The sequence below is a fragment of the Neovison vison genome, chromosome 13 (assembly GCF_020171115.1).
Source record: "Neovison vison isolate M4711 chromosome 13, ASM_NN_V1, whole genome shotgun sequence".
Taxonomy (NCBI): Eukaryota; Metazoa; Chordata; class Mammalia; order Carnivora; family Mustelidae; genus Neogale; species Neogale vison.
Genome location: NC_058103.1, coordinates 115,926,126 through 115,938,322, shown reverse-complemented (window position 1 = coordinate 115,938,322; position 12,197 = coordinate 115,926,126). Strand labels below are relative to the sequence as shown.

Sequence of the window (12,197 nt, the reverse complement as noted above, 5' to 3'; positions counted from 1 at the left end):
TGCTTTGATCTGTGCTAAGGTGACAGTAGCTTTGCTCAATTCTTTTGTCAGGTAACACAAATACAACAATGAAAAGGGCAAATGATGTCATATTATAAAAACAAGGTTGACTTTATGGGCCCCTGCAAAGGGTCTCAGGGAAGAGTCCAGGGACCATATGTTGAGGACCACGGTCTACAGTGACACCTAGAACACAGCCGGGACTCCTGGCTGCTCTAATTTCTAGGATGCGAGGTAGCTACAGTGACGATCAACCTTCAATTTAAGTAAGTCACTTAACATTAGGTACCTTTTAACCTACAAACCAGACAGACTCAACAAATTCCACTGTGATTTTGCCCCCACCCCTCAAAGGAATACCTTGTCAGGTTTCTCCCAAAGCCAACACACTCGCCTACTTACCCCCTGCTGCAGGGGGACGTGCCGCACAAAGCCCCCCCGGCTTTCACCCGCCGTCAGTGGGCCAGGACTTGGCAGGAGCTCCTGGCCCACTGGGTCGGGCACCTGCACCGGCACGTACTGGGCCAGCTTCTGCACACAGCTGCAGCAGTGTTCCAGCGCCTGCTCCTTGGACCCTCCACTAAACTGCACCCGGAACATCCGGCTCTTGTTCTGTGGGACAAATCCAAAGTTAGCCTTAGTCACCCTTGTCATACACTTCCTTACTGTGCCGTCTTCTAGGGAGTGCTGCCCTTTGCTTGCAGGGGACAGGTGTGGACAAAGGATTAATTACTCTAGATTGTTCTTGTGGGTAGAGAAAAGCCAGTAATTTCCTTTCTTCCCCCTTTGGGGAGCCACTCCTACTAAATTCATCTCCTTCAGGGAACTGACATCAGCAGGAATGGAAACGCCCATATCATGAAGACCAGGAGTGTCACAACTGACTGCAGTAAAAGATCAGTGTTTTGTCTTACTTTGGAATAAAGATTTCATAGCTTCTAATTTCTTAGGTGGAAAATCAGTGATGGCTCAACAAAATTTTTCTAAACCTAAGTATATAAAAGAGCAAACCAGGGAGATGGCACATTCAACCAGTGAAGCTGACCAACAAGACAGGGGAACAGGAGACAGGCAGATGCGAAGAGTGAGTGAATTGCACAGTCGTAATCTGCAGGGCTTTAGATCCAGAACGAAGCTAGACTACACACAGATCCCATGTTGCCTTTCACTGGCTGTATGAGTTCTTCCATTCCTTGGCAGATCAGCTAATGTGGGAGAGATGCAGTTAATGTTGTAAAAGTTTGACAACTACATCAAACTTATTTGATTGTAAGTTTAAAAATAGAACTGTATTGTAATAGTAACAACAAAAAGAAACCCATTATTTTAGTAGAAGTAGCTTCCTGTTTTGGTAGTCTAGTATTCTGCCTAGTTTAGAGGGGCTGATATGTACCAGGCAGGGGTATGTATGGTGTGCCTTTGTTCAGGTCCTTCTTTAAAGTTATCCAGATGCTAACTTAGCAGAGTGACAGTACTTTCTATTAATTAAATACATGAATCACTGCTAATGGGAGAATGTTTCCAACCACAGCTAACAAAATCCTTTTGAGTTCCCACAGGCAAAAATCCCTTGGTTTGTCTGTTCCCAATTGGTACTATTTAAATTTTTTAGATAAAGCCATTAGGCAAAACCACATGATTACATTACAGAAAAGTCTGGGCATGTCTAAGTGATGAGGAGGTATCATGTTTAGAAGAATTGATATTGCTTGGGACGCCTGGGTGGCTCAGTTGGTTAAGCGGCTACCTTCGGTTCAGGTCATGATCCTGGCGACCTGGGATCGAATCCCACATCGTGCTCCTTGCTTGGCAGGGAGCCTGCTTTGCCCTCTGCCTCTGCCTGCCACTCTGTCTGCCTGTGCTTGTTCTCTCTCTGATTAATAAAAAAATAAAATCTTAAAAAAAAAAAAGAATGGACACTGCTTCCACTTGACTGCCACTGTTGGGTTCTCTTCATTTTGTAATTCATTTAATCTTTTTCCTAAGTGCAAAATAACCCATTATCACTACCCTTACAACAATGAAAAAATACAAAAAGGGAATACTCTAATATATACTTATCTTAGAACATATACACGCACTTATCCATCATGGGCTATGTATTACAGGGATATGTTGGACTATACTACTGTATAGTAATAAAGAACATAAATCTAGAAGTTTAGGGGCACCTGGGTGGCTCAGTGGGTTAAGCCTCTGCCTTCAGCTCAGGTCATGATCCCAGACTCCTGGGATGGAGCCCCACATCCCGCTCTCTGCTCAGCAGGGAACCTGCACCCCCCTACCCCCGCCTGCCTCTCTGCCTGCTTGTGACTTCTAATAAATAAATAAAATCTTAAAAAAAAAAAAAAAAGAAGTTCATTGTTCTTAATGACTGAAGAGTAGTCCTTTATTTATCTGGCCCCCTAATGACAAACATTTAAGTTATTTACAACCTTTTGTCCTATTATAAACAACAGAGCTGTGGTAGGCATTCTTCTACAACTTTGCCTGGTCAAAAGGTCTTGGTATTTTGGTACCATGCCTAACTGCTCCGGACAAGATACTATCAGTTTATGCCCACTGTGCCCTCCACACTGGAGATTCTTACTCTTTTAAACTTTTTTTACTCTACCAGGTTAAGACAGACTTTTTATTGTAGAATTTCATTTCTTTGATTACAAATAAGGTCAAATACTTCTACTTATTAGTCCCCTGTATTTTTCTTTTCTGGATTGCGTATTCATTTCCTTAGATATTTTTCTCTCGGATGAATAATCCCCAAATTGTCAAGAGAAAATAAAAGCTGATTTTCCCTGAGGAAGGAGAAAGAACTGATAAGAGACCTATACATTCCATTTTCGGTAATTCTAGGAGTCTTTTTTGTGAAATTGAGCTGCTTTCCTGTTTACAATTAATAAGCCGTTTCCAGCTTACCCTAGTTTAAACTCTATACGAAGACCTCTGTATTAGCTGTTCCCATTCCGACTCTGTAATTATCAAATCTTTGACAAGCAATCACATTAAAAATTGTACCTCGGGGCTGGACAAAAGGCTGTGTACAGAAACAGACAATTATTAAGTGCATCAGCAGGGCAACGATCTCATACCAATCACATAGGTTTAGAGCTATCTGTATGTGAGTGTGCATAAGGAGGAGTCTGGACAGTTAGGGTTTCTTTAGAATGCAGTTCCAAGAATGATGGGGTAAGCTGTACGGGTGACAGCCTAACTGAAGCCTTGCTCCAAGTTTGCTTCTGTAAAATTCTCAGAGAGAATTTGAGCTTATCATCTGAAGCCAGAAATATCACCTCAGTGCATGCAGACCCAAGATAAAACTGAGGTGCATCAGGAAAAAATGTGAGCTACAAATGAGCTACATCGTCATCCCAGTCCTCAATGCCATGGGGTGCCACGAAGGAAAAGCTGCCACCAGGTTAACAAAAAGGACTCCTGGGTTGAAAATCTTGATAAGACTTATTCTTATGCCATAATTAAAAGTGAGAAAGGGCTCCTTGTGGTGAAATGAAAAGTTTTCAAGTATATGCCAAGAGCCATGAGCTGGCCTAAATATACAGTCTATCATCTAAGAAGATTAGCGCAAAATGACTATGTTTTAAGTGATGGTTTACATGTTGGGTTGTTCTCCCCTACTTCAGAATGCTTAATTTCAAGTTACTACAATAAGCAGAAAACTCCCTTCACACAGATGCCTTAAGGAAAGAAAAGTAAAGGCTAAGGGCTTGTCTCTGGACACTGATCATGTACTCACAAGAAAATCAGGCTCTACCTTCTGGGAGGCATCGTGCCTCAGTAAATTCTGACTCACAGGTATGAAGAGCATCTGCGTTTGGCGACTGTCATACAGGCTCTCTGGCTGATGTCATACGGTACCAGCACACATGTAAGACGTGGGTCTGGTTAGCGCTACGCGGGAGGAGAGCCAAGGAGACACAAGGCCTCATCAACCTGCTGGGTTTTCCTGCTGGTTTTAGATTCCTTGCCCAGACCTGTTTGTATAAAGTTTCTCATCACCACTAGGACCTCCACCCAAAGCAGTTTTCCCCACCACTGGTAGAGAATTCCTCTGCCAGAGAAAAGGAAGGAGAGGGGAGTACACAAAAAGGACTGAATGAGTGAAGGGGCTTCAACACATTCTTTGATTTTTTACTTTGCAACCAAGATGCAATCCTCCAAAATCATGAAAACAGGATTCAGTGAGTTCCTGGGGGTAAAGAGGAGAGTGGTTTGTTCACTCCTTTAAACCAAACTCCCTGCAGATAGGTAACTAAATGTTGACTGTTAGCCGATTAACCTGGAGCATTTATATCAGAATTACTGAAAAAAAAAAAAGAAAAAAAAAAAAAAGAAGCCCAATTTGCAAATAAGCAGAACTTAATCTGCTTATTTCATCCAGAGAGAAAAGAAACACAATCTTTTATTTACCCACAGGATTTAAGCTATATTTAATTGCTGTTAACAGAATGAAAACTTTATTTTCAAAACACTTCTTCCATTTGCTAACTTAATGGTGTTCGTTACACAACACTTGGTTAACTAAAAGTTATCCAAGGCAAGAAACACCAGAGATACCCTTTTCTAGATAAGGCCAAAAAAAAGAATCTGTTGGTTCAGTATTATTATACCAAGCCAAGAGATCACAAAAAGGGGGGCGGGGGGAAAGACATGATCTTGATAAGGTATCAAAAATATTTTGATAATCAATTTAATGTGTAATCCTGATAAAAGTATTAGTAAATAAAATTTAACTGAAAGACTATCTCCCTTACATGGTAAAGAATATCTGATCAACAGCTAGAAATGTTCTTAACGTCTAAACACAACTGTCCAATCATGTCAACAAGAGGTCAAGGATGATGGTATAACCACAGAATTTGTGTTCTGAAAGGTCTAGGTAATTCAGTAAGATGAGAAAAGTAGTAAGTATAAACTATTGGGAAAAATAAAATTGTCATTGCAGATTATAAAATCACTTTCCTAGAAATTAAAAAATTAACAAATCAGAGTTAATAAAAGTTTGGTTGGAAGCCAAATTTCAACTAATTCAGAAAAAGTCTAATAAGCAGCTAGAAATATCTTTGGGATAAAGAATACCATTCACAGTAACAGTGGGCAAAAGGATCTTAACCTTAAATATTTCTAAAATCTACATCTATATGACTTATATACATATATATATAAATCACATATATGTGTGTGTGTGTGTATATATATATATACATATATACATATATATATATATATAGAGAGAGAGAGAGAGGGAGGTGATTCACAGAACAAATACAGATGGCTAACAAATTCACAAAAAAGGTTCATTCCCATTAGTTACTGAAGAAATGCAAATTAAAGGAAGATGTTCCTTTCTGCCAATCAGACTGGAAGCTAGCTTTAAAATTTAAATTATATCCCCCTATTGGAAAGAATTTGGATAAATGAGCATTCTTAAATTCACTAGTGCTATAGAAATGGGGTGACTTATAGAGAGGGCACTTTGACAAAATAAATACACATACTTCCAGGACTCCTATCTCAAGAACCCTGTAAATAAATCCTTATGAAAATCAAAACATTTTTATAATAGTGAAAACTTGGGAATTAGCTGAATCATGTTGAATGGAAACAATAAAATGCTATGTAGCCCTGAAGAATCACATTTTCAAAGACTAAGAAGGTCGTGACTCAGGATCATGTTCCTGCTGTCTTGTCATGTTCCATGACAAGACAGCAGGAACAAAGCACTCCATGTAATACAAACCCAAAGGTATAAATTATCTGTGCGGTAGACACTGTTCGCTGCCATGAGCGAGAAAGCTAAATGTCAGCAAATTGAGACTGGCCACATTACACTGTTCTGGTCCATGAGACGTAAGAAGACCTATTCTTTTGTGGAAAGTGGAAAGAAGCTGTAAAGTGGGAAAGAGAAAGAAAAAGAAAAAAGAAAAAGAAAAGAAAAAGAAGCTGTAAGTGGAAAGTTTTTGCTTTCCTTATGAAAGGGACAGAAGAAGCTGGTTTTCTTGAATAGAAATTCGGTCGAGCTACAGCAGCCATTTTGTAAATGCAAGGGAGAGGCCAGGGGAATTGCAAAGATGTTGACCTTGGAACTGTGAAATTGCTGAGCCGATGCTAGCAACTGCCTGTTTCTGGATTTGTCATCTAGTAAAAAAAAAAAATAAAATAAACCCTTCATTTTGGGGGCCATTATGCCTGGATTTTCTGTCACATGCATTTGAATGCTATCCTAACTGAAAGAATATATCATGTAAGAACTTCAAAATGTTAGTAATAATTATTTTGGAATGGCCAAGTTGCTTGGTTTTTATGTTGTTCTTCACAGTTCAAATTTTTAACAGTAAAAAACAGGAAAAAACTTAAAAACTTGGTGTAACATTTTTTTTTCAGATTTTATTTATTTATTTGACAGAGAGAGATCACAAGTAGGCAGAGAGAGAGAGAGAGGAGGAAGCAGGCTCCCTGCCGAGCAGAGAGCCCGATGCGGTACTCGATCCCAGGACCCTGAGATCATGACCCGAGCCGAAGGCAGCGGCTTAACCCACTGAGCCACCCAGGCACCATTGGTGTAACTTTTAAAAGACATATATAGTTGACTGCAGAGTGAGAGGTGAGGGGTGCTGACCCCTGCGCAGTTGAAAGCCCAAGTAAGACTTAATGACTCCCCCAAAACTTAGCTACTAGTAGCCTACTGTTAACAGGAAGCCTTATTGGTAACACGAACAGTTGATCAACCCACTTTGTATGTTACATCTATTATATACTGTATTCTTTTTTTTTTTTAAGATTTAGTTTATTTATTTGACAGAGAGATCACAAATAGGCAGAGAGGCAGGCAGAGAGAGGAGGAAGCAGGCTCCCTACCGAGCAGAGAGCCTGATGGTGGGGCTCAATCCCAGGCCCCTGGGATCATGACCTGAGCCGAAGGCAGAGGCTTTAACCCACTGAGCCACCCAGGCACACCTATATACTGTATTCTTAAAATGAAGTAAACTAGAGAAAAGAGAATGTTAAGAAAATCATTAGGAAGAGCAAATACATTTACAGTGTTGTACAGTATTTATCGGAAAAAAAAAAAAACTCTGTGTATCTGCAGACCTGTGAGTTCCCTTTGGCAGTCTGGTGAAACCAATGGACCACTTCTCAAAACATTTGCAATCACATAAAATAATTAGATTATAAAGGAAACCAATTATCCTGAAGTAGGCTACTACAATATTAAAACACTTATTTGTGAACTAACAGTATATATGCTCATTAACATAGGCAATAAAAAGATCTAACAGCAGGCCTAATTACCACCATAATTCTGCGGCAGTGCTGAGCACGGCTGACATTGAAGCTCCCAGAAACAACCACAATGTGGTGAAATTAGCTGATTTCTATTGATGCAAAGATCTAATACGACTGTGTCTGACGCCAACATTCATAATGGAAGGAAATGATAAATTCCAATTAGAGGTCAGTGAAAATCCATGGTCTCCTGAATTCTTGAGGGACCCTTTGGAGGGTCTGTGGATCCCAGGGTAAGCCCTTTCCCTTAGATGCTCTGTTAGGTGCTCTTCCAACTCTCAGTCTATGAGCCCATGAAAAATTAGGATCTTTCACCTAAATTCCAATATTAACTACTTGGTGAATGTTAACAGATTGGTTTTTTTATAGTTATTTCTAAAAGAAAATAATCCAGGTGATTGGACTGTATGTGTCTTTGATGAGAATCATTCTTGATGTTTAATGCAGTCAGGAAGCAAATAAAAGGGATTTTTTTTTACTATTAAAGAGGGAAAATGAAAAGACATTCTCAGTAAAGCATTCGAAAATAGTGAGACAAACAATGACATGTCCCGCGTCCCCCCAGCGTGTGCCTGGGGAATGGGGCCCGGCTGGGCCACCGCTGTGTCAGATGGGCACTGACAGATCAGTCAAAGCCCTGGGTCCTCAGCAACATCCTCTGACTGATGGGCTGCTGCCTTTCTGCAGCCCGGGGTTCACATTCTGCTCAGAGGGCAAGTCTTTCAACATACGTGATCTTCCCGGTTCCATTTCACCTGCAAAGAGAAGCTCCCACACTCACCCTCCCTGTGCACACTTAGATGAGAAGGGTATGATCATTCGCTTAAAACAGTTGGCCACGGGGCCTCTTGCCTTTATTGTTGTTCCAAATAACAGACAATCCATGCGTCTCACAATCTTCAACCAGTTCTTGCTACCAATGAGTGAAAACCCTTCCTGAAACAAAACAATTAAGTACAATTAGCTATAGAAGCAAAAAGGGACAGGAAGAACAGCTCTGGAGCAGCTGCCTCCTATTAGAAAGTTGTACATTCATTCCGAAAGTAAGCACAATATAGAAACGGCTCAATTTTACCCGCTGCCAAGGATGACCCTTCCAGTAAGTCCCTGAGCCCAGTGAGCTGCCTGCCTGACCCACAGTGAGAGTCTCCGCTTTCACTGCTTCACCTTTTCATATTGAAAATCAATGAAATACTAAAGCAAATGTCCACAGTCATAGCTGTTGTAAAATACATCTCTGGATTTGCCAAAATACGAGCTTATGTTCCTGAAAGCTAAGGGTTTCCAATATACTATAAGCTTGTCTGACAGATCTCAAACTACACAGTGAGAGTTCTCTTCGTGAGAATCTTATTTTCAGATTCCTATGAATGGAAAAATTGAAGCAACTTGTTTTTGGATGCTGAATGTTTCGTTCTTCACTTCAGTCTGGGGGGGAAAAAAAAGGGAGAGGGCAGTAGAGGGCACACTAGCCTCAAAAGAGAGACAGCAGTTAGAGCCTAATGGTAGAAAGATGAACTGTCTGCAGCTTATTAATAATCAAGTAAACAGAATTGGCTGTTTAACCACTGTGTACACTCATAAGCTCCAATTATGTTGTCAGTGGATTTCCTGGTTTAGGAAGCCCGTGAAGTGAGAATGTGTTCAGCACTCAGTAAAACTGATCCTGGGAACCAAACCAAACTAAAGAGATGGTAAGGCTGTATGTACGTGAATCCTGCTTGCCTCCTGCCCACCTCCCTGGTCTCCCTTATACTGTGCGCGCACTGCAGCCAGGGGAGGCTGCTGAAGGGATCTGAGGAGGAACTGGAAAAAAAACTCCAAAAATTAGAAAACAGAAGAAAATGTCATCCCTTACAAATACAAACCCTCCTGGCCTCTCTCTTCCTAAGTCTGTATACAGAGAAACCACAACTTCCAGAGAAATTTAGAGCCTGGGAAAACTGGATGTTAATTCCTCCGCATTTTCATTAAAAAAAGAAAAAGATTCACTTCTAAAATGTTGATTTTTAAGAGTTTTGTCATTGATACTGTTTTTTTTTTAAATGAAAAATGAAGTTAGGCAAACCATCTGTGATTTCTTTTTAAAACACTCAGAACTGGCAAAAAAGAAATGCATTCACTATTAGATCTCCCAAACATGTGTGTAGCGTAAAATGTCAGTATGCAAGGACCCTGGCACTTCACCCACATTACTGGCAGAAGCATAACTGCTACAACTCTTTTTTTTTTTTTAACTTTTCAAACTATTTATTGTTTTATTTTTACCTTTAACCTTAAGGCAAAGACTGATGGGATATTTCAGTTTTCATATAATGCCAGGTAAGGTTTTTCCCATTTTTTAAATTTCAAAATACATTTTTCAAAATACATTTAAGTTATTTAAAAATAATTTTCAAAATGACGGAATGTGCTGGAAAGAAGAAAATAAGGATTACAGCATGGAAAATATGGCCACCAAGACATGGAAGTCCCCAAGAAGATGACCGGATAAGAGCAACTGATTTTCACATACATCAAAAGATACAAAGTCCTGATGTTGATGTTTAAGCCATTTTGGTGGTAAACCTGTCTTCACAACAAAGCTATTTAAAAGGGTACAACTCTTTTTTTAAAGTAGGCTCCCTGTTGGGCATGAACTCACACCCAATGCAGGGCTTGAACCCACAATCCTGAGATCAAGACGTGAGTAGAGTCAGATGCTTAACCAATTGAGCCACCCAGGTGTCCCCAAACTGGTGCAATTCCTATGGAGGGTAATTTGTCAGGATCAACATTACAAATTTAATACTCTTTAACCCGGCAACTCCCATCCTGGGAATTCATTTCACAGATCCACCTGCATGTGTGTGAAGTGATGCAAGGACAAGGCTATGGATTTCCGCAGTTTTAACAGTAAAAGACTAGAAACAAGTCAAGTATACATCAACAGTGGACTGGTTAAATAAAGTATGGTACTCTTTACAGCAGTATCCAACTGTAAGAAATAATAAATGCTCTGTATCAGTGCTGTTTAGTAGAAATATAATATGAGCCACATATAATTTTTAATTAATAGCCATATTTTAAAAATAAAAGTTGGTAAAATTTAAATATTTTGTTTAACTTCTATGTCAGAAATGTTATTTCTACATGTAACTGTTATTTCAAATTTAACACTGTAAAACATTAAGGTAGTATCAAAACAGAGAATGTAAACTAAGTCTGTGACCCCCATGGTATTGTACGCATATACTGCATCTCAATTTGAAACTATTTTTGATGGTTAAAGTGGAATGTCATTCCACCAAAATAACATTTAATGGGAACATAAGTTACACTGCTTCCATTTTAAAATCCAACTTTAAACTAAATTTAAACTTCTGGCTTTCATCCCCCAGCCACATTTTGAGCGCCCAGTAGCCCTGCATGGCCAGCCTGTTGCTACCTTCTCGGGGCAGTTCTGTATTGATCTCCATAGTATTCTGTTCAGCAAAAAGCAAGCCACACAGCAATGCCCATAAGATGCCACCTTCTGTATAAGAAAGGGAGGACACATGCAATGTATATTCTTATTATTTGCTTGCATTTACATTAAAAGAAACTGGAATGATTAGTACACATGAGACTAATAAAAATAGCTATCTATAGGGAGTGGGAGGAACAGTGCAAATGAGGGCAGGGGTTAGAGGAAGATTTTTTATTTTGTCTTTATGTTGCTTTGAGTTCTGAACCACATAAGCCTGTCCCGCATATATATGGGAATCTCTGTGAAAACAAGATACCCATTCCACCATGGCAAAAACTCAAGGGAGAGGTGGAAGTGTGACCTAAAGAGATGGTAAGTCCATGGGAACTCTGTACTATCTTTACAACCCTTCTGCAAATCAAAAACTATTCTAGAATAAACAGCTGATTAAAAAAGAAAAGAAATGAGGGGCGCCTGGGTGGCTCAGGGGTTAAGTCTCTGCCTTTGGCTCAGGTCATGATCTCAGGGTCCTGGGATCGAGCCCTGCATCAGGCTCTCTGCTCAGTGGGGAGCCTCCTTCTCCCCCTTCTCTCTCTCTCTGCCTGCTTCTCTGCCTATTTGTGATCTCTATCTCTGCCAAATAAATAAATAAAATCTTCAATAAATAAATAAATAAAAATAAAAAAGAAAAGAAATGAATGGCTTTTGGCCCTGGTCAGATCTCACGTCTTCCTGTCTCTGGTCCAGTTAGAGCTCTCTAGGACATCTCCACTGGACAGCGCCACAGATCTCTCCATGTGAGCATGCCCGGCTGCATCCAGACAGCTGTCCTCCAAACACTGTCACTCCTGCATGGTGCTGCCTTGGTGAATGGTGTCACACATCCTCCCCTGACACTCAGCCTATCACCAGGCATCATGCTCACCTCCTCCTTTCCTCACTCCTCCCTCAACACCATGAAATCTTCAAGTCTCAGAGATACCATCCCCAAAGAGCTTCTCCACCTGACCATTCTCCCCATATTCACAGCCACTGCTCCAACAGACCCCCGCCAGTTGTCCCCAGAATCCCCGCACTATCCTTAGAACTAGTGCCCCTTCCTCCAGGCCTAATTTCTCCATCCATCTGTGCTACCACCAGAGCAGCCTTTATAAAACAAAAATCGGATGAAGTCACTCCCTTTCGATGCCACCATCTCATCTCTCCCTCACCCCTTGCAAGAAACACCTGCAGGATAGAGTTCAAATTCCTTGATGCGTATAAATATCTAACATTTGGCTTCTATGCCTTTTATGCCTGATTATTTCCTTCGACACTCATATAAACGCTGTATTAGAGCCATGTGAAACTCCCCGCAGTTCTGCAAATGTGCCATGCTCCTCACACCTGCATTTTGTTGTGCAGCTCATTCCTGAAATGGCTTCCTTTTTGACTGATTTTTGAAAAC

At 40.4% G+C, this 12,197-nt stretch overlaps 1 protein-coding gene across 1 annotated transcript in view; it reads right to left on the bottom strand.

The window, feature by feature from the left end:
- Window positions 1-12,197, bottom strand: part of REC114 (REC114 meiotic recombination protein) — a 109,040-nt gene that overhangs the window by 8,367 nt on the left and 88,476 nt on the right. The window contains exons 3-4 of the mRNA XM_044231798.1: window positions 8,155-8,238; window positions 403-612 (exon numbers count right to left, since the gene is read on the bottom strand). Coding sequence (XP_044087733.1) covers window positions 403-612; window positions 8,155-8,238 — 294 coding nt within the window. The remainder of the gene's footprint in view (window positions 1-402; window positions 613-8,154; window positions 8,239-12,197) is intronic.